At 36.1% G+C, this 17419-nt stretch overlaps 3 protein-coding genes and 2 pseudogenes across 3 annotated transcripts; 3 read left to right on the top strand and 2 right to left on the bottom strand.

The window, feature by feature from the left end:
• The first annotated feature begins 253 nt into the window (after positions 1 to 253).
• Positions 254 to 3978, top strand: LOC116118217 (tRNA-specific adenosine deaminase TAD1). The gene is made up of 11 exons (XM_031404185.1): positions 254 to 632; positions 707 to 827; positions 996 to 1177; positions 1300 to 1575; positions 1646 to 1774; positions 1896 to 2065; positions 2145 to 2221; positions 2307 to 2426; positions 2522 to 2609; positions 3361 to 3470; positions 3710 to 3978. The coding sequence occupies exons 1-11, from the start codon at positions 476 to 478 to the stop codon at positions 3744 to 3746; spliced, it is 1467 nt and encodes a 488-aa protein (XP_031260045.1). The 5' UTR covers positions 254 to 475; the 3' UTR covers positions 3747 to 3978.
• Positions 3979 to 4922: 944 nt separating this feature from the next.
• Positions 4923 to 7618, top strand: LOC116118190 (O-glucosyltransferase rumi homolog). Its single transcript, XM_031404159.1, has 6 exons — positions 4923 to 5079; positions 5268 to 5504; positions 5779 to 6323; positions 6524 to 6716; positions 6799 to 6863; positions 6940 to 7618. Exons 2-6 carry the CDS (start codon positions 5334 to 5336, stop codon positions 7517 to 7519), a joined length of 1554 nt encoding a protein of 517 aa, XP_031260019.1. The 5' UTR covers positions 4923 to 5079; positions 5268 to 5333; the 3' UTR covers positions 7520 to 7618.
• Positions 7619 to 8823: 1205 nt separating this feature from the next.
• Positions 8824 to 10325, top strand: LOC116118216 (annotated as a pseudogene).
• Positions 10326 to 10713: 388 nt separating this feature from the next.
• LOC116118191 (actin-depolymerizing factor 8) lies at positions 10714 to 11206 on the bottom strand. The gene is made up of 2 exons (XM_031404160.1): positions 10947 to 11206; positions 10714 to 10864 (listed from the first exon to the last, which is right to left on the bottom strand). Exons 1-2 carry the CDS (start codon positions 11192 to 11194, stop codon positions 10714 to 10716), a joined length of 399 nt encoding a protein of 132 aa, XP_031260020.1. The 5' UTR covers positions 11195 to 11206.
• A 2268-nt stretch (positions 11207 to 13474) lies between these two features.
• On the bottom strand, positions 13475 to 14131 carry LOC116118215 (annotated as a pseudogene).
• Between the last annotated feature and the right edge of the window lie 3288 nt (positions 14132 to 17419).

Below are 17419 nucleotides of genomic sequence, written 5' to 3'. Positions count from 1 at the left end.
TATTCTAATGAAGTAGAACAACATCAAAGCTTGTTGGACACGCGCTGTGAGGTGCGTTTAACCGTGAGGAATAGTTTCTCTGTATCAATCCTCGTCATCTATGTGCTGGTTAACAACTCAGGTGAATCGTCTTTATGAAGAGTGTGTGTTGGGTAAAGAAAATAAAAATATGTATTAATTTCATCAATTTCGCTTTCATTTAATCTATTATTACTTTTTTCTTTCTTTAAATTTAAGAGAAAAAAGGAACCGAGAAAGCGAATCTTGCGTGCTTTACTGGATTTATTTATTAAAAATCATGTACAATCACAATTCAACACCCTTCAATATAAAAATTAGGGTTTTGAAAGTATGTGGAAATGACGATGACGGGGTTCTTGAAGTAAGTGGGACCCAAAATCTTGATGACCTGTAAAGATTATGAATAGAACAATCGTGTAGAGTGAGTCGAGTTGAGTTGAGTTGAGTTGAGTGGATGGAGAGTGAGTCAGAGAGTGCGACAGGGAAAGAATGGGGAGAGAAAGTATCAGAGAAGGTAATATCTGCATACAAGTGTCTTCCAAAGAAAGGAAAGCCACAGGGACGCGAAGTCACTGTATTGGCCGCCTTTCTCCTCTCTTCTCCTTCTCAAGGTCTCTCTCTTCTCTTTTCTTTTCATGCTATGTTATTGATTGATGGAAGTATAATTAATCGTTTTTGGGTTCAGATTTGGAAGTTGTGGCTCTCGGAACGGGAACAAAATGTATTGGTGGTTCGCTATTGAGCCCGCGTGGTGACATTGTTAATGATTCCCATGCTGAAATTATTGCCCGAAGAGCTTTATTGAGGTTTATTTGTCTTACTTCTTTAAGTCTTCTTCCCTTTGTTAGGATTTCCGCCTATACTGATTTTAATCATTTATTTTTCAATGGCATAATGACATATAACATGTTCCGGGATACAACCCTCTTGTTCATTTTTCCTATCTAAGAGGTTTATATTACCATGTCATACAGGTTCTTCTATACAGAGATTCAATGCCTTTCAAATGCTTTGAATAGAAATGAAACCCAAGAGTTGCAAGATGAAGATGTTGTTAAAAACTCAGTTTTCCAATTGGACTCCACAGGTCCTGGCCAAGGGAAATATAAATTAAGAGAGGGCTGGCAATTACATCTTTACATATCACAATTGCCATGTAATTTTTGTTGATTCTCTCTCTCTCTCTCTCTCTCTCTCTCTCTCTTTCTCTCTCTGGTTTGAATACTTTTGGAGAAGTTTATTTTATGACAGTAGAAACTTTTTTATTGTTTTTTATAGGTGGGGATGCTTCACTCAGCTCATCTTTGTCTCCTTTGAGAACTATCTACTTCAGAGAAAGTAACTCATCAGCAGCTCTGGATGAGCTTAACGTTTCCATGGAAAGGATTCACGAGGCTGCAAGAACAAATTATGGTAATGGTGAAACCCTGTCTTACTGCTTATTGTTAATTTTTATGGTCAATTGTGTTCTACTTTTTATGGAGCTTTATTATATTTGTGACGGAACCCTGTCTTATTGCTTATTGTTAGTAGTTGCATATTATTATTTTTCAAGTTTCATTGTAATGAGACTTTTTTTGGTCAGGACATGAGAACTGATTTACTTACCTGGAGAATTTATAAGGTGTTACACTTGCAGATGATACCTTGCAACACATTGGAAAGGTTCAAAGAAAGCCTGGTCGTGGTGATACAACATTTTCGGTTAGCTGTTCTGACAAGATAACTCGTTGGAATGTTGTTGGAGTTCAAGGTTTGTTTAATTCTAAACATTAATGATTGTGCAATAAGCATAAATATTTCCTTATTGCACAAGCAATAAGGCAATATTAATGCTTGAGTTGAGTTAAATGATAAGGTCTTTCTTATTTCAGGAGCTTTGCTTTCCTACTTTGTTCAACCTGTTTACCTTTCTTCCATTACTGTTGGACAGTCCCCTAACAGTTTTAAAGATTTTCCCTTGGAAGATCTCTTGAAAAGATCTTTATATGATCGGATTTTGCCAATATCAAATGAGCTTATGAGTCCCTTTCAAGTGAATAAGGTTTGTGAAGTATCTGGTGTTTCACTATTATGGGAAGTGAACAGGGTAATGACAAAATTCATCGCAATGCCTTTGGCAGCCACTATTTTGGGCAGCACCAATACCACCAAGGGAGTTTCAGCATTCTGAGACTGCTTCAACCACATTGACATGCGGGTAATTTCATTGGATTTGATCGGTTCAAGAAATTAACTTATTGTTTGTTTCTTTATTGTTGAATGTTTTGTGCTTTTGTTGACAGATATTCCATATGTTGGAATAAGTCAGGACTGCAAGAAGTTATTCTTGGAACCACTGGAAGAAAACAAGGAACCTCTGCTAAAGGGGCACTTTCTCCATCTACTGAGTCATCTTTATGCAAGTAAGCTAAAAAAGATGCTCCAAGAAATAATGTCCAAATAAGGCATAATTCGTTACTATTATCATCATAATGATTATCAACTTTTTCTACCTTAGAAAGCGATTTTTGGAGATTTTCCTGTTGCTAGGGCATGAATGCAAAATCAAATGTCCAACCAGTGGCATTTCATATCGAGAACTCAAGGTGATTTTTATTTTCTGGGTTTAATATGCATACTTTTTTTCCCCTTGAAATTATTGTACTTGAATGGTAGATAGTAGTTATTTTACGAGTTTAATGGGGTTATGTTCAGTTTTCCATAATGTTAAAAATTTTCAATTCGGTGATAGTCTCCAGTTTGAGTCAATTTTGTGCATTCAAATGTTAGATGCTGAATTGAAGCATTCCATAGGGGCAAAAAAATGTCAATTTGTTAAACTATTTGGAACTATGCTAATTTTTATAATAAATTCAATGTTGAGAATGTAATTGATACAACCCTTATGAATCAGTTGCTTTACTACTTCCATATGTTTGTTTTGTAGAGAAGAAACTGTTCATAATAAAGAATCAAATTACAGATTTTAAAGTTGGGGAGTTTGAAACAAATATGTACACACGGGATTGGTTATTGTGATTTCATAATGAGTTTGGTTACTGGATTTAAACTGTTATTCCGTCTATACAGTTGGGATTGTAACTGTAAAATCCAATTTCTTACCAACTTCCATCAATAGCTTAGCTGGGTGTGAAAGGAGTGAGGTTCTGATCCATGAATATATAGCATGCAATATCTCCAATGATTTGGCCGAGTTATGTTATTGTACTGGGCGATTTAGTAATCGCTTTGATACGATTTGTTCTGAATTTGGAAAAACGTTTCACAATTAACTATTAGCAATAACACACATAACCATTTTCATTTCAATATTTTGATCTGGTAATTGTGTTGCAGGATGGGGCTCAAGAATACAATTTAACTTCAAAAACTTTTAAAGGGACAGCACCGTTTAGAAATTGGTTATTGAAACCATTAGATTATGAGGCTTTCTCCAAAGCAGTGAGGTGTATGTGCAATTTTTTTTTTAATTCAATTGCTGCTTTATTACTTTTTCATTCTGTGCTTTGCTTTTGGGTAAACCTAGTACTAGTAATTTTTTTTTTTCTTTTTTAATAATTAGCTCTTCATTATAAACTACAACTTGCTTTATGAAAAAAATTGTCAATTATCCAAGAATCAATTTATAGATACCAATGGCACGCCTTGTGTGCAACTGGTTCATTTTTTTCTTTTCTCGGTGCAGCTGCTTGACTAGGAAGCATATTCTTGAGCACCAGTGAGCTTTTCTGTGCGCCATAAAAGCTGTTAAAGAGCCCCTCCGGCAAAACCTCAATTTGGTTGTGACCTATCAAGGATGGACCATCTCTTGATTTGTCATTACTGATTTTATTCCTATCTAATGCATCTATACTAAGAAGTCGCAATCTAATGACACCGTGCTAGCAACCACTATTGTTCATGTATATTACTTTTTTTCCAGGTATTGATGGAAACATTAATTTTGCCTGGTGACATAGTTTTTGGCTCATGTTAAGAGCTTTTAAATAGAAACACTTTATGGGATGCATCTGTTGTAGGAAACCGGCCCATTTAAATAAATGGTTTAGATGGTTTAATTGTGTTCAAAATAGGGACTGTAACTAAGACTTAATCAATGTCCTGAATGACATCAAGCATTCTCTATAGGTTTTGTTTTGCTTGGTTTGTGTGTGTGTTGTGACAGCTGAGTGCGGAGAGTCCAATGCAGATTGCAGATACGTAGTATATAAGGATTAATGGCATGTGGTCAAGAGGAATAGATGAAGCAATTTCCTGAGCAAACTGCAATTGTCATTGCGTAATATTTGTGGCAAGCCAGAAGGTGACTTGTCCCGTGGGTTAAGCTCTTGGCATTGTCGAATTACAAGTCAAAGCTTCTTCTTGTTTCATATGCATTGACTTTTGAATTCTCGTCGTTGGCACGTGGCAAATCCCAAATCCTATGGAGATAATGTGCCTCAGTTTCAGTATAAAGCTTGAAAACAGAACATAAAGATGCATATTTTTTAGAAATCGACGCTCTTGTTCTTCTATAGAAGTACCGTCTTCCGGATAAAAGAATTAAACTCGGTTAACTTTTTGTTTTTCTCTGAACCATATCAAACGCCGGTAAGGGCTAATTTACGATATTAACGTTGATTCTTTTTTACTGTCTTGAATGACTTTTGCACACACAGATTCTTTGTTGCACATGGACTTAATGCTCAGCAGCGCACACAGCGCCGCCCGTAACTGTAGTCCAAGCTGCCAAAGTTGAGTGGAATTTAACCTAATCAATCAGAAAATAAAATCTGGTAATTGGAATTAAACCGAAGTTATCCATTTTCGATGGGTCTTCATTTTTGTAAAAAACTATTATATTAAATTTCAAGTTCTATTCTACCAATTCAGTGTTTTTTTAAGACAGAAAGAATGATAAGAAGATAAATTTATATAATGAGTGCCACGGAAAAAAGAAACAGAGGCTCTTAATTTCAGTTTTTGAGCTCCAACGAGAAGATCGAGACAATGAATCATGGGCTTAAAACGTGAATCAACCTTTAGAAAGAAGCAAACAAAGCATGTTTTCCTCCCGTTAGTCTTCTTCTCCTTGCTTATATCTTTTCACTTACATAACTGTAAACTTATTTTTTATATATATACCTTTAGGATTACAGGTTTTCAGTAAAACTTTCTCTGTATCTTTTTGTACCTGCACTTGAACTTCATAATGTTAATTGCTTCCTCATCCCCTTCTTTTAATTTCTTATTGATCTAAACAGAAACTTGGGAATTTTATTTTGAAGAAAACCTACAGTTGAGGTACTTGTTAAGATTTGAGGAGCAGCATGAAAGAGAACGAAAGATATGAAAATACTCTGCGGCTTTGGTCAGGCCTCTATCGACATTTCACAGGAAAGCCTTTGTACCCAACAAAGAAGAAGACTACAACAACCACTGCTGCTATCTTCTTCTCTCTCTTTGCTTGTGCCTTTGTTTCCCTGGGTTGGTTTCATTCAGTAAGTCCTGCATCACCTGTTTCCATTGTAATATTTTCAGGTCCAATGATTCCCTATCTCGAACTCTCACTTCCACATTTCCCCTTACTTTATGCATGAATATCATCTATCATTTGCAGGTTCTCTGGTTTTCCTAAACGCACACTTTGCTGAAAACTGTCGTATATTAATATATTTACAATTGTCATGCATAGCTTGAATTAATTTACCATTTATTTATGCCAATCCTAATATAAAGTAAATAGTGATTGATTACTAATTCAATGTTTCGCAGTCTATATTTTCAGATATTTCCCTTGAAAAAGCCGTTACTTGGATAAATCTCCCAAACAAACAAGAATTCCCTCTCCAGTGCACCTCTGGAAACGTAACACAAACTTGTCCAAAAAACTATCCGACCTCACACAACCCCACCAATCCTGACCCTTCATCAAATTTAACATGTCCATCATACTTCCGGTGGATCCATGAAGATCTGCGGCCGTGGAAAGAGACGGGAATCACCAGGGACATGATCGAAAAGGCACGTACGACTGCACATTTCAGGCTGGTGATCATAAATGGGAAGGCTTATGTAGAAAAGTACAAGCAGTCTATACAGACGAGAGATATGTTCAGTTTATGGGGAATATTGCAGCTGCTAAGGTTGTACCCCGGGAGATTGCCCGACTTGGAGATAATGTTTGACTGTAATGATCGGCCCGTTGTCCGAGCTAGAGACTTTCAAGGCCCAAATTCAGGCCCACCACCTTTGTTTAAATATTGTTCGGACGGGCCCAGTTTGGATATCGTGTTCCCGGATTGGTCTTTTTGGGGCTGGTAATCATATCTATTCTATCAACCTTGAATTATTTTAGGCAATATAACCTTCTGAATACCCCTCCTATAGGAAATTAGCCATGATTCGATTATGATATTTTTGTGATATTTCTGCAATATTGAATTAGAATTTTAAACAATTTAAAACCAGAGAATGTTGTAAAAGATAACGATGTTAAATTAATGAATATAAATGGCAGGGCGGAGACGAATATAAGTCCATGGAATCATGTGTTGAAGGAGATAGAAGAAGGCAACAATAAAAGCAAATGGAAGGACAGGGAACCCTATGCTTACTGGAGAGGAAATCCAAACGTCTCCCGAATCAGGAAAGACCTTATGACCTGCAATGTCTCGGAAAAATATGACTGGAACGCTCGTCTATATGTTCAGGTAAATCAACAAATTTTAGTTTCTTCGTAATTCCCCAGAGAAAAACCATATATAATCGTTCTGTGTTTTCTTTTTTGTTTAGGATTGGATCAAAGAATCTAAAGAACTGTACAAGGAATCAAGTCTAAAAAATCAATGCACCCACAGGTATTAATTAATAGACTAAATTCATCACTCTTGATAATGAAAATATTGTTAATTACATAATTGATTGTGGTGGCAGATACAAGATATACGTGGAAGGATGGGCATGGTCTGTAAGCGAGAAATACATTCTAGCTTGTGATGCAATGACCTTGATAGTAAGACCTCTTTATTATGATTTCTTCTCCAGAGCTATGGTGCCACAGCAACATTACTGGCCCATTAGGGACAACAGCAAGTGCACATCTCTTAAATTCGCAGTGGAATGGGGCAACAACCACATGGAAAAGGCACAAGCCATTGGAGAAGCAGGAAGCCAGTTCACACAAGATGAACTGAAGATGGATTATGTGTATGATTACATGTTTCATCTGTTAAACGAGTATGCGAAACTCTTGAAATTCAAACCTGAAATACCTGATGGAGCAGTTGAGCAATGTTCAGAGTCAGTAGCATGCCCAACAACTGGTAATTGGAGGAAGTTTATGGCGGAGTCGATGGTGAATTCTCCAAGTGATACACTTCCATGTACAATGCCTGAGCCTTATGATCCTCCAGCTCTACGAGATTTTGTTAACACAAAAGTCAAATTAACAAAGCAAGTGGAAGCCTGGGAGAATGAGTATTGGCAGAAGCAGAATCTCGACAAGAAGCCATGAAAGAAAATTACTTTTTACATCTTGTAGTAATAATTAACTGGCTTGATACATGCTTCATATTTTTGTAATCCTTTTACAATTTGGATTTTCAATTGATTGATCCCTTAATATTTTTAGGGCAAGAAGATTATATCCGTTGAAATACGCATAAGTGAGAGAGATAGTTTAGATCATTTAAAAAAGAATATATTATGATTTTAATTACAAAATAAATTATTAATTAAAAAGGAAAATACGTTATGATTCTGCATGCCATTTAAATAATAAGTTTCCAACTGTAAATTGGTGCAATTAATTTGCGGTGGAATGGTGTAGATTTAGACAACAAGAAAAAGAGAGAGAGCTACGGAACTGCAGTTACTTGCAAAGAGGGAGGTATATGGGAGAACTAAGGGGAGAGAGTAGACCAAATCTTTCCGATGTTTCAGCTCTCTTTTTTTCTTTTTTTCTTTTTTTTGTTCAGATTATCAAATTATTTCTGAAAATTGATTTCAATCAATTGCTAATGATGATCTCAGTATCAGTATCGGGGTGTTTATCCTGATACTGTAAAATGACACATACTATTTTATGAATTAAAATTCGCGGTTTGACTAATCCTCATTAATTTCTCTTTTCTCTACCTTCTTGCTCTTCATAACAATTTATTTCCATTAAGACAATATTCTGAAAGTCTGAAGATCTCTTGTAATTCCCTCGTTTCTGTTCTTCGTTGTTGTTGATAAATTCAACATAAAAAATAATTCGGACCAGATAGCTAGCTAGCAGAAAATCAGGAAATCAGAAGACTAATAGCGGCTAGCAAACTGGGAGTTAATAAAAGATGGAAAATATTGGTGCAGTTCTTGGTTTCTGTGTACGTGGGACTCACAAATGTAGTCATTTTGTGGAGACAACTTGTAGATCTGCTAAGAGATGGACATCAGCAACTATTTCTCTATCCTTCTTTACCATCCTTTTTATTGGTTCCTTCATTTATTGGCTGCATGTTGTAAGTCTCTACCAGGCATGTTCCACAGTTTATATAGTAATAAGATTTTGATTAACACCAATTAAATTCTTAGTGCTTATGGTTTATTCAGTCTGTTATTCCAGGTTCTCTTCTACACCAGGCACTATTTAGCTCCAAAACTTCCCATAAATCTCTTCACAATCGGGCCGTTCAAATCAACTGCTCAGCCTCTGATTTGTCAGTATGCCCAGCCGACTATATGTTACCACCCGAAACTAGAGGATTACCGGGTGGTGAATGTCCTGATTACTTTCGGTGGATCCACAAAGACTTACAGCCATGGAAGAAAAGCGGAATAACCAGGGAAATGGTTGAAAGTGGAAAAGATCATGCGCATTTTAGACTGGTAATTGTTGAAGGCAAGGCTTATGTGGAGAAGTATAAAAAGCCATATCAAACAAGGGATCTCTTCACTATGTGGGGCATTTTGCAGCTGCTGAGGTTTTACCCTGGAAAGGTACCAGACTTGGAGCTGATGTTTTGGTGTGAAGACAGGCCAGTGATCCACAAAAATGACTACCAAGGACCAAATGCAACGTTTCCACCTCCTGTGTTTCACTACTGTGGACACCAGGAATCTTTGGACATCGTCTTCCCAGATTGGACCTTCTGGGGTTGGTAAAGCCTTACATATTTGTTTATTAATTGCAGAATGAAACGCCTAAATAAACATATAACAAGATTATATTCATATGCATTTGATTTTGCTTTAATTTTGTGCTAGCATCAAGTAGTCACGGGCCTTGATTTTTGTTATGTTGATATATTATGTTAGGGCTGAGACCAATATAAAGCCATGGGGCAGTATAATGGAAGACCTTAAAGAAGGAAACAAGAGGATTCAATGGCAAGATAGAGTACCCTATGCATATTGGAAGGGAAACCCGCATGTGTCTGACACTAGAGGGGACCTGATGAAGTGTAATGTTTCAGAAAGACGTGACTGGAATGCTCGCCTCCATATCCAGGACTGGAATAAAGAAATGGAAGAGGGGTTTAAGAATTCCAAATTAGAAGATCAATGCACCCACAGGTATGTATCTATATATTAATTATTGAACTTAATTTGTATTTAATTTGCAAATGGTTATGATTAATTACTAATTAGATTTTGAAATTTGGTTGTGGAGATATAAAATTTTCGTAGAAGGAGCAGCATGGTCAGTGAGTGACAAATACATATTGGCATGCGATTCTATGACTTTGGTGTTAGAGCCTGAATACTATGATTTCTTTATAAGAAGCATTATGCCCATGAAGCATTACTGGCCCATTAGAACCACCAGGAAGTGTAGGGATATTAAATTTGCTGTCGACTGGGGCAATAAGCATAGTCACCAGGTACTTTATATGCTTCATATCAAAGCTTTACATTTGATATAATTATCTTATATATAAATATTAAACTTTGGACTTCATAAATTGACAGGCTAAAGCCATAGGGAAAGAAGGAAGCAAATACATTCAAGAGCAGCTCAAAATGAAGTACGTTTACGATTATATGCTTCATTTGTTAATCGAATACGCAAAGCTTTTGAAATTTAAACCACGGATAACTGAAGGAGCGAAACAGATCTGTTCACAAACAATGGCTTGCTCACAGGATGGTTTATGGAAACAATTCATGGTGGAGTCAATGGTGAATTCTTCTAGTGAGACAGTTCCGTGCAGTTTGCCTTCTCCTTTTGAACCCCTTGCACTTCAAGCTTTCATAGAGAATAAAGAGATGGTAAAGAAACAAGTAGAGATGTGGGAGAGGGTGAATACTGGGAAAATCTAAAGAAACAGCAGTAGTGGCTTGTGTTATACGTTGATTTAATTGCTTTTTCAACCCTATTATTTGCTTTTCTACTGATTGATTAATCCGTAATGTCATTATTTGAAATTATGGTTTAATTATATATATTTTAGAGTCTCTAGTCCTATATAAATCAGTTAAATAAATAGCAGAATCTGATAAATATATCAATTAATAATTCTCCGGAAAACAAACCAAAACTTGATGGCTTTGATTCCAATCGGGAAACAAAACTTTTGACGAAAGAAGTGAAAACAAATGTAGAAGGAAACAATGAAAAATTGACCAAAAATGGTTCAATATTAACAGTTTAGACAAGTTTCCAGAGCAATCCCACAACAAAGTGAAACAATTAGCGGGAAGAGAGACGGTGACTTCTGGGACTTAGATGGCTCGGCCACTGATAATATCCAAACTCATCTCACTAGGATCTGTTGCTTGCAACTCCACCTGAATTCCATCCAATTCTCTTTTAAATCTGTCCTTGGAGCTTGAATAAACCATCTTACTCCTCACCCTTGATGAGTCAGGTGCCCTACAATATGATTATGATTACTATCATATATTAATATGATGATGAAACCCCGTATCTGCATAGAGCTTAATTAATTAATTACCACGCAATAAAGAAAATCTTGCTCTTTTGGACATTCTCTTCAGTTGTGAAATCAAAATCAAAAACAGCATAACGGCATTCATTTGCAGGCAATGAATTAGTGAAATCATCATAGGTTTCTTCTGGACTCCCAACCTTTTCAACCGTCACCTGTTGAATCTGTTCGTCGATCTTGAACACAATGAACCGATGGTTCCTCTTTGCTTTAAGCTCAAAGAACTTCAGCTTGCACTCATCATTCACAGCCATCCCAGACGACGAATTCGCCTATGTATTGCACGAAAATCATATTTGACATCAAAATTAAACGACAATATTACACAACATGTGAATAGATGAAAGAGCAGGTACCATATCCATAATTCCATGTGATGATACAATATGCTGAAACCTTGCTTTATTAATTTAGACAACAAGAAATAGATGATTTAAAGAAATCTTATAAATGAGAGATTTAAGAGAGATTACCATTTTAATTACTCTCCAACTAGAGAAAATCCTTGCTACGAATAAATTAGGAGATCAATAAAAGGAAGTACGGGTAATGAAACAATGATAAATGAGAGTAATATCTGACTATGATTGTGCATAAAGGAATTTTTTCTTTTCTTATTTTTTTGTATTTTGTTTTGCAATCAAAGAAAAGAATGGAAGAGGATGGAGGAGAGATTTTCGTGGGGGGAAATAAGAGTTAGTTTTTTATTTTGCTCGTTTTGGCTAATCACGTCCACGATAAACTTTCATATTGCCACGTTGTTGCTCCATGCATATTTCATTAATTAATTAATTTTTCTTGTTTTCTCCAATTTTGGTAAGCTACAAATGCATGTGATTAGTTTATTGAAAATTAAGGCTTCGTATATTTACATTCATTTGGATTATTATTATTATTTTTTTCTTTTATACCCCTTATAGGATTTAAGTCCGTTTATTTCATTATTCTATATCATATTTCCAATCATATCGTCAAAATAGATATTTGTTTCATTATCCTCAAAATACTTTATATTTTCTTCAACTATATTTTAAATCCCTTAAGTTTATTAATTTAACTAAATACCCTCAGAAAAAAAGTTTAAAAATTAACCAAAAAAACCCTCCACCTACCCGCATTTGTTAGATTCCGGCCACCACTGTGATAAGGTGGTTGGAATCTAGTATAATGGCACACTACCGGCTAGATCTGACTGGTAGTGTGCCAACCTATCATTTTCCAGCCAAATCCACCGTGAATCTGGCCGGAAAAGGCCAGATCTTTGGCCATAGCTGATCGTCAATGGCTAGAAAAGACTATATCGGCACACAAATGGCCAGATCAGGTCGATTGTATGCTGTAACGCTAGATTCCGGTGGTGGTGGTCGGAATCTAGCAACTGTGGGTGGGGGTGTTTTTGTCATGTTACAAATTTTTTATATATTGGGCTGTTTCATAAATTAGCAAACCTAAAGGGGTGTTTTTGTTCATTTTCAAATCCTACCTCGTTATTCCCACCCAACTCTAAAAATATAAAAAATTCTATCCAAAATATTAAAACAAACGGACTCCAATATAATGAACTTGAGTAGAACTTACTTCAAAAGCTAGTTATTATTTTTTTAAAAATATTGAAAACAATCACATATCCAACGGACTTAGAGATGGGCATTTTCCCTGCCCCAAACAGGTTGGGGAATCCACAAAAAAATCGAGGACAAGGACTAGAAAATTCCCTGTCCTGGAGGCACATCTACTAATAATTATCGTCCTTCTCTTTTTCTTCTCTTTTTTCTCCACGTTTCTCCTACCCCTCCCTTTCTCCTCCTCTTTTCTTCTCTTTCCTTATTTTCTTTCTCTTCCTTTCTTCTCTTTCCTTCTTCTCTTTCTCTTCCTTAATTTATTTGCTTTCCTCCTCCCCATTCACTCCCTTCAAGTGATGTCGTTTGACACTCCAATTTGGCCAACCAGTGGCCAAATCGTGGCTTCCTAATTTGGATGACTATAGAGCCAAATAGGGCGGCCACAATCTGGCCACCACTTGGCCGGATTCCAATGGAATATCAAAAGAACAACCATTTTTTCTTTTAAGTTTTGAACTCAATAAAATTTGATTTGTTATAAGTTTAGTAAAAATTGATTTTGTTTTGAGTTTTGGTCTATGAGTTTAAAAAGAGGGTGTGGTGGTGAAAAGTGGATGCAGTGGTGAAATGAAATTGGGTGTGGTAGTGAAGAGTCGGTGTGATGGGGATAGCTTTGACAGAGTTATATTTAGGGTTTTTGAAATTTTTTCCGATAGTGTGAGGAAAAATCCCCTTGATGATAATCCCCCTGGGGATATTTCCCCATTGTCTGAGGTGATGCAGGGCAGGTACGGAGATTCCCTGTCATCCCCGCAGTAGGGACGAGGATGGGGAATGGACGCCCCCATCTCTAAATAGACTTGTAGTTAAAATAAGCAAAATGTCAAAAAAGTAAACATCTGAAATTATATTTTGGAATCTCACATGGCAATAGCAACAAAAACTCATCACACATGGTATATACTTCCACAATTATCCTCCAATTCCACCAAAATCTCTATAGAATGGTGATCTCTCTTGAGATTTGTTGGTGACAAATTCAAGTGTGCAACCAAATTTTTTGTACTCATTAGCGAACAACTCAAGCAAATACATATTTTCTTGAACTTCTAACTCTACAGAAGTGGTAGCTTCTCGGAAGTTGCTCTGATTGGCTTCTTCATCCTTGTTCAAGTGCTTTGTAATAATTTCACTAGTAACAATATTTTTCAGTACATACCTATTGATATCTAGATTTTCCCACACAATAAAGATTTCTACGACACCCATCTCCAGAGCCATTAGTGTGTCATCCATAACAAAATCGTATTTTCTAGTATCCTGGCTGATCTGCTTGAAGTATTTCCTAATTAAACGTTTCTCCTGTATAAACTTTACATTAGATAGGATTTCAGTTGACGATTCAATAGCTTGGTTGAAACAATTTTCCTCACCATATGAAACGTCAACAACTTTCAATATCTTGGCTTGCAATCGAGGATCAAACATATCTGATTGGCTTAACTCAGTCTTGATTTTAGCTAAACATCAAGTATTAGCCCAACAACATTGCGTTGTTTGGTAGCAAGATTGATAAGGAACTGAGTGGCCATCCTCACATAGATGTTTCTCCATCCGAAGACATGCAAAAAGGAGAGTTTATTATCCTCCTTTTTCATGCCCACTTTATTATGATATTAGTCATTCTTGTCTGGGGTGATAGTGGTCCTTGCCTTGTTTGGGTTTGGACCTTGGCTCTGCACGCTGGACGTGAGAAAGGATATTAAAAGTTGTATTTATCTCATATCCCTAATCTAGTGGGTTGTTATGGTGTAAAGCTAGCTTTTAAGAGTGAGGTCTAATCAAGCCCATTTTATCATGGTATTAGAGTCACTCTTGTCTAAGGCGATGATGGGTCCTTGTTTGGGTTTGGACCCTGGCCCTGCACGCCCCTTGCACGCCCTCTGCACGCTGGGCATGAGAAAGGATGCTAGAAGTTGTATTTGTCTCACATCGTCAATTTAGTAGATTGTTGTAGTGTATATATGTGGTAGCGCATATAGAGGGTTTTAAAAGTTGTATTTGTCCCTTGTGTAAGATAAAATTATATGTGGCTCATTAATATATAAATAATATTATTATGGTTTAATAATAAATTGAACATTATCCCATTATTATTTTAACCGTTACTAGACCTGACAAAACCGGTGGGTGAACCGGGTACGGGCCGGGTCAAATGGGTATGGGCCCTTATACGGGTCAATATATACGGGTCTAATATTTTGGACCCGTGCCCTACCCTATATGGGTACGGGTGGACCTGCGGGTGGACCTGCTTTTTCTTTCTCCAGATTTTAATTTTTATAGTTTCACCCCTAACAGTTTTCAATTAGGACAATTACACCCCTAAAATTCCTACAGTTTTAATTTTTTACATTTACACCCCCTAAATCAACTACTGTAAATTCAATTCAATTAAGAATATAAACAAATATAAACCAAAATAAACAAATAACACATAAACAAACAATAACATATACTACAACCAATAATGGTGTGTCTGTATATCGTTACATCAATTCAACCAAGTAAGAAAACAAGCATACCTAGCTGTAGCATTTGCAATCGGTACTACATTTAACAAACTTGATAATTTTTTTTCCTAACAGGAATCATGTTACTTACATTACTCGTGCAACCACAAAACTTGGAACAAAGCCAGCTCCCTTCGTGGTAGCTTTTTCATTAAAGGGACCCAATAAAGTAACCCCAGAGATACTTAAGGTATAATTGGCAACTCAGTTTCCTTAAACATAGATCTTGAGCCATCTGAATGGGATAATAATTAGATTTGTACCTATGTTCAGCTTGATATCATAGCTCCAGGAGTGAGTGTTCAGCCTGATTGGAGTCCTGCAGCAATTAAATCTGTAATGACTTTATTCTGTAATGAGTTGGAAATTTGTAACTCCTTCAGCTTAGAAAGCCCTGATAAAGGTGGAAAATTAGAGGTTAAATAAATTAGCCAAACATAAAAAATTTAGAGACAACAACTCATGCCAAATTCTTCACTCGGTCTTCAACCAAAAAGAAAAGAAAGCATATAAACTATTTATCGAAAAAACTGTTAAAAACATACTAAAAAACACACCAATAGAAACAAAAAAACAACGAAAAACATGAACCCAGCTAACATAATCAATTCAAAAAATCAGCAAGACAAAATAGTTAAATTCTAGGGTAGCATGGCATTCATGGCTCATTTTGAGAAAAATAAATAAAAAAATCCACGTAAACCATCATTAGCAACTACACTAAAGACAGTAGAAAAACTTACCATGAACAATGGAGCTGTGTAATAATCTCCTTGAAGATAATCAACCGACCTCGTCACCTTCTGTCGATAATCGAACACAATATCCACTGCAATAAATGAAATCAAGAAATTTCACAATTTTAACTAATCCAAATAAACTTGTAAGAACAATAATTTAGGAATGCCACCTCAAATGGTAGCCAATACAAAAGCTTCTTCCCAAATACTTAAGCATAAAAAATACTCATGTAATTGAAGATTCAATTCATTCCAAACAAATAAATTAAATGGAAGCCACTAGAAAAGTTTCTGATTCTCTCAATTCCCTGAACTCTCAGATTTCTTGCAATTTCGTAAATTTCCTCTCTGCCCAAACAACTCAAACCAAATTGTATCTAATTTATTCTCACGTTTTCACATTTCCTCTCCCAACAACTAAAACCAGATTAAAACTAAGTACAATTATAATTTTCTCACTTTTTCACATTTGCTCTCTGTCCAAACAACTCAAACTAGATTAGAACTAAATTAAATTCCAATTTTCTCTCACTTTCTCACATTTTCTTTCTACCCAATTTTCTCTGCCCAAACAACTCAAAGAAGATTAAAACCAAGTAAAATTCTTATTTTCTTCCACTTTCTCAAATTTTCTCTCCGTCAAAATAACTCAACCAGATTAAGAATAAATAAAATTCTCATTTTTTCACGTTTCTTTCCATCCAAACAAGTCAAACAATAAAACTAAAGTAGAAATTATAATTTGCTCTCACTTTCTCATTTTCTCTCAGTCTAAACAACTCAAATATATATCAAAAGTAAGTACAATTATTGAAAGTATTTCATATCATTAAAAGTTTTTCAGACTGGATTTGAGTCGTTCACTTTTCTTCCTGCTATCTCTTATTAGCCATTGATGCTCATTTGGCTGTTCTTCACTACCTCTCATTTTGTCTCCGTCCAAACAACTCAAACTAGATTAAAACTGAGTCAAATAAGTGAAAATATTTCATATCTTTCAAAGCTAATCATTTAAAAAATTTGTGCAAAGACATCAGTCAACATTTTTAAGGAAAAACAATTTTGGTAATATAAATTTCAGTGACTAGCAAATACACATAACCGATAATAATTTATTCCAGTATACATCCCTTATACATTTAAGTAAACCCCACGTGCAAAACCCATCAACTAGGGGAACCCAACACCAACACACTCAACGACACATATTGACGTACAAGGAAAGCTCACACAAAATCTGTCAAAAAAACAAAAACAAACACACAAAATTAGGGGTTAGGGATTCATTACCAGTTGACGAGGATGAGTGACGGTGACCGGCGACTGTGGTACAGCCGAACTAGGAATGGGAATGACGGACGAGTGACGAATTGACGAAGTGACGAATTGACAAAGAGGGAGACACCGAGACAGGGAGTTGAACTTTAGGCACAAAAAAGACTGATGACTGATGAGAGATTGAGAGGTAGGGGAGATTTGAGTTACTGAGAGTCTGAGAGATGAGATGCGGCCGCAATCTGAGACTGAGAGATCAGAGATGAGATGAGAGTGAGACTGTGAGAGGCGTAAGCGTGAATGCATGATAAAAACTTAGGGATTCAAAT

The sequence above is a fragment of the Pistacia vera genome, unplaced genomic scaffold, assembly GCF_008641045.1.
Source record: "Pistacia vera cultivar Batoury unplaced genomic scaffold, PisVer_v2 Contig839, whole genome shotgun sequence".
NCBI lineage: Eukaryota > Viridiplantae > Streptophyta > Magnoliopsida > Sapindales > Anacardiaceae > Pistacia > Pistacia vera.
Note: the sequence above shows the minus strand (reverse complement) of the source record. Positions and strands in the feature narration are given on the sequence as shown.

What these genes read in the sequence shown, in the direction of transcription:
- LOC116118217 (XM_031404185.1), top strand. Translation starts at nt 476, where the DNA reads ATGGAGAGTGAGTCAGAGAGTGCGACAGGGAAAGAATGGGGAGAGAAA. An exon ending in GTCCCTTTCAAGTGAATAAG is followed by an intron (nt 2,066 to 2,144) that starts GTTTGTGAAGTA and finishes TGCCTTTGGCAG; the next exon opens with CCACTATTTTGGGCAGCACC. An exon ending in TCAACCACATTGACATGCGG is followed by an intron (nt 2,222 to 2,306) that starts GTAATTTCATTG and finishes TTTTGTTGACAG; the next exon opens with ATATTCCATATGTTGGAATA.
- LOC116118190 (XM_031404159.1), top strand. Translation starts at nt 5,334, where the DNA reads ATGAAAGAGAACGAAAGATATGAAAATACTCTGCGGCTTTGGTCAGGC. An exon ending in CCCTGGGTTGGTTTCATTCA is followed by an intron (nt 5,505 to 5,778) that starts GTAAGTCCTGCA and finishes AATGTTTCGCAG; the next exon opens with TCTATATTTTCAGATATTTC. An exon ending in ACGCTCGTCTATATGTTCAG is followed by an intron (nt 6,717 to 6,798) that starts GTAAATCAACAA and finishes TTTTTTGTTTAG; the next exon opens with GATTGGATCAAAGAATCTAA.
- LOC116118191 (XM_031404160.1), bottom strand. Translation starts at nt 11,194, where the DNA reads ATGGCTGTGAATGATGAGTGCAAGCTGAAGTTCTTTGAGCTTAAAGCA. An exon ending in AAGATTTTCTTTATTGCGTG is followed by an intron (nt 10,865 to 10,946) that starts GTAATTAATTAA and finishes ATCATATTGTAG; the next exon opens with GGCACCTGACTCATCAAGGG.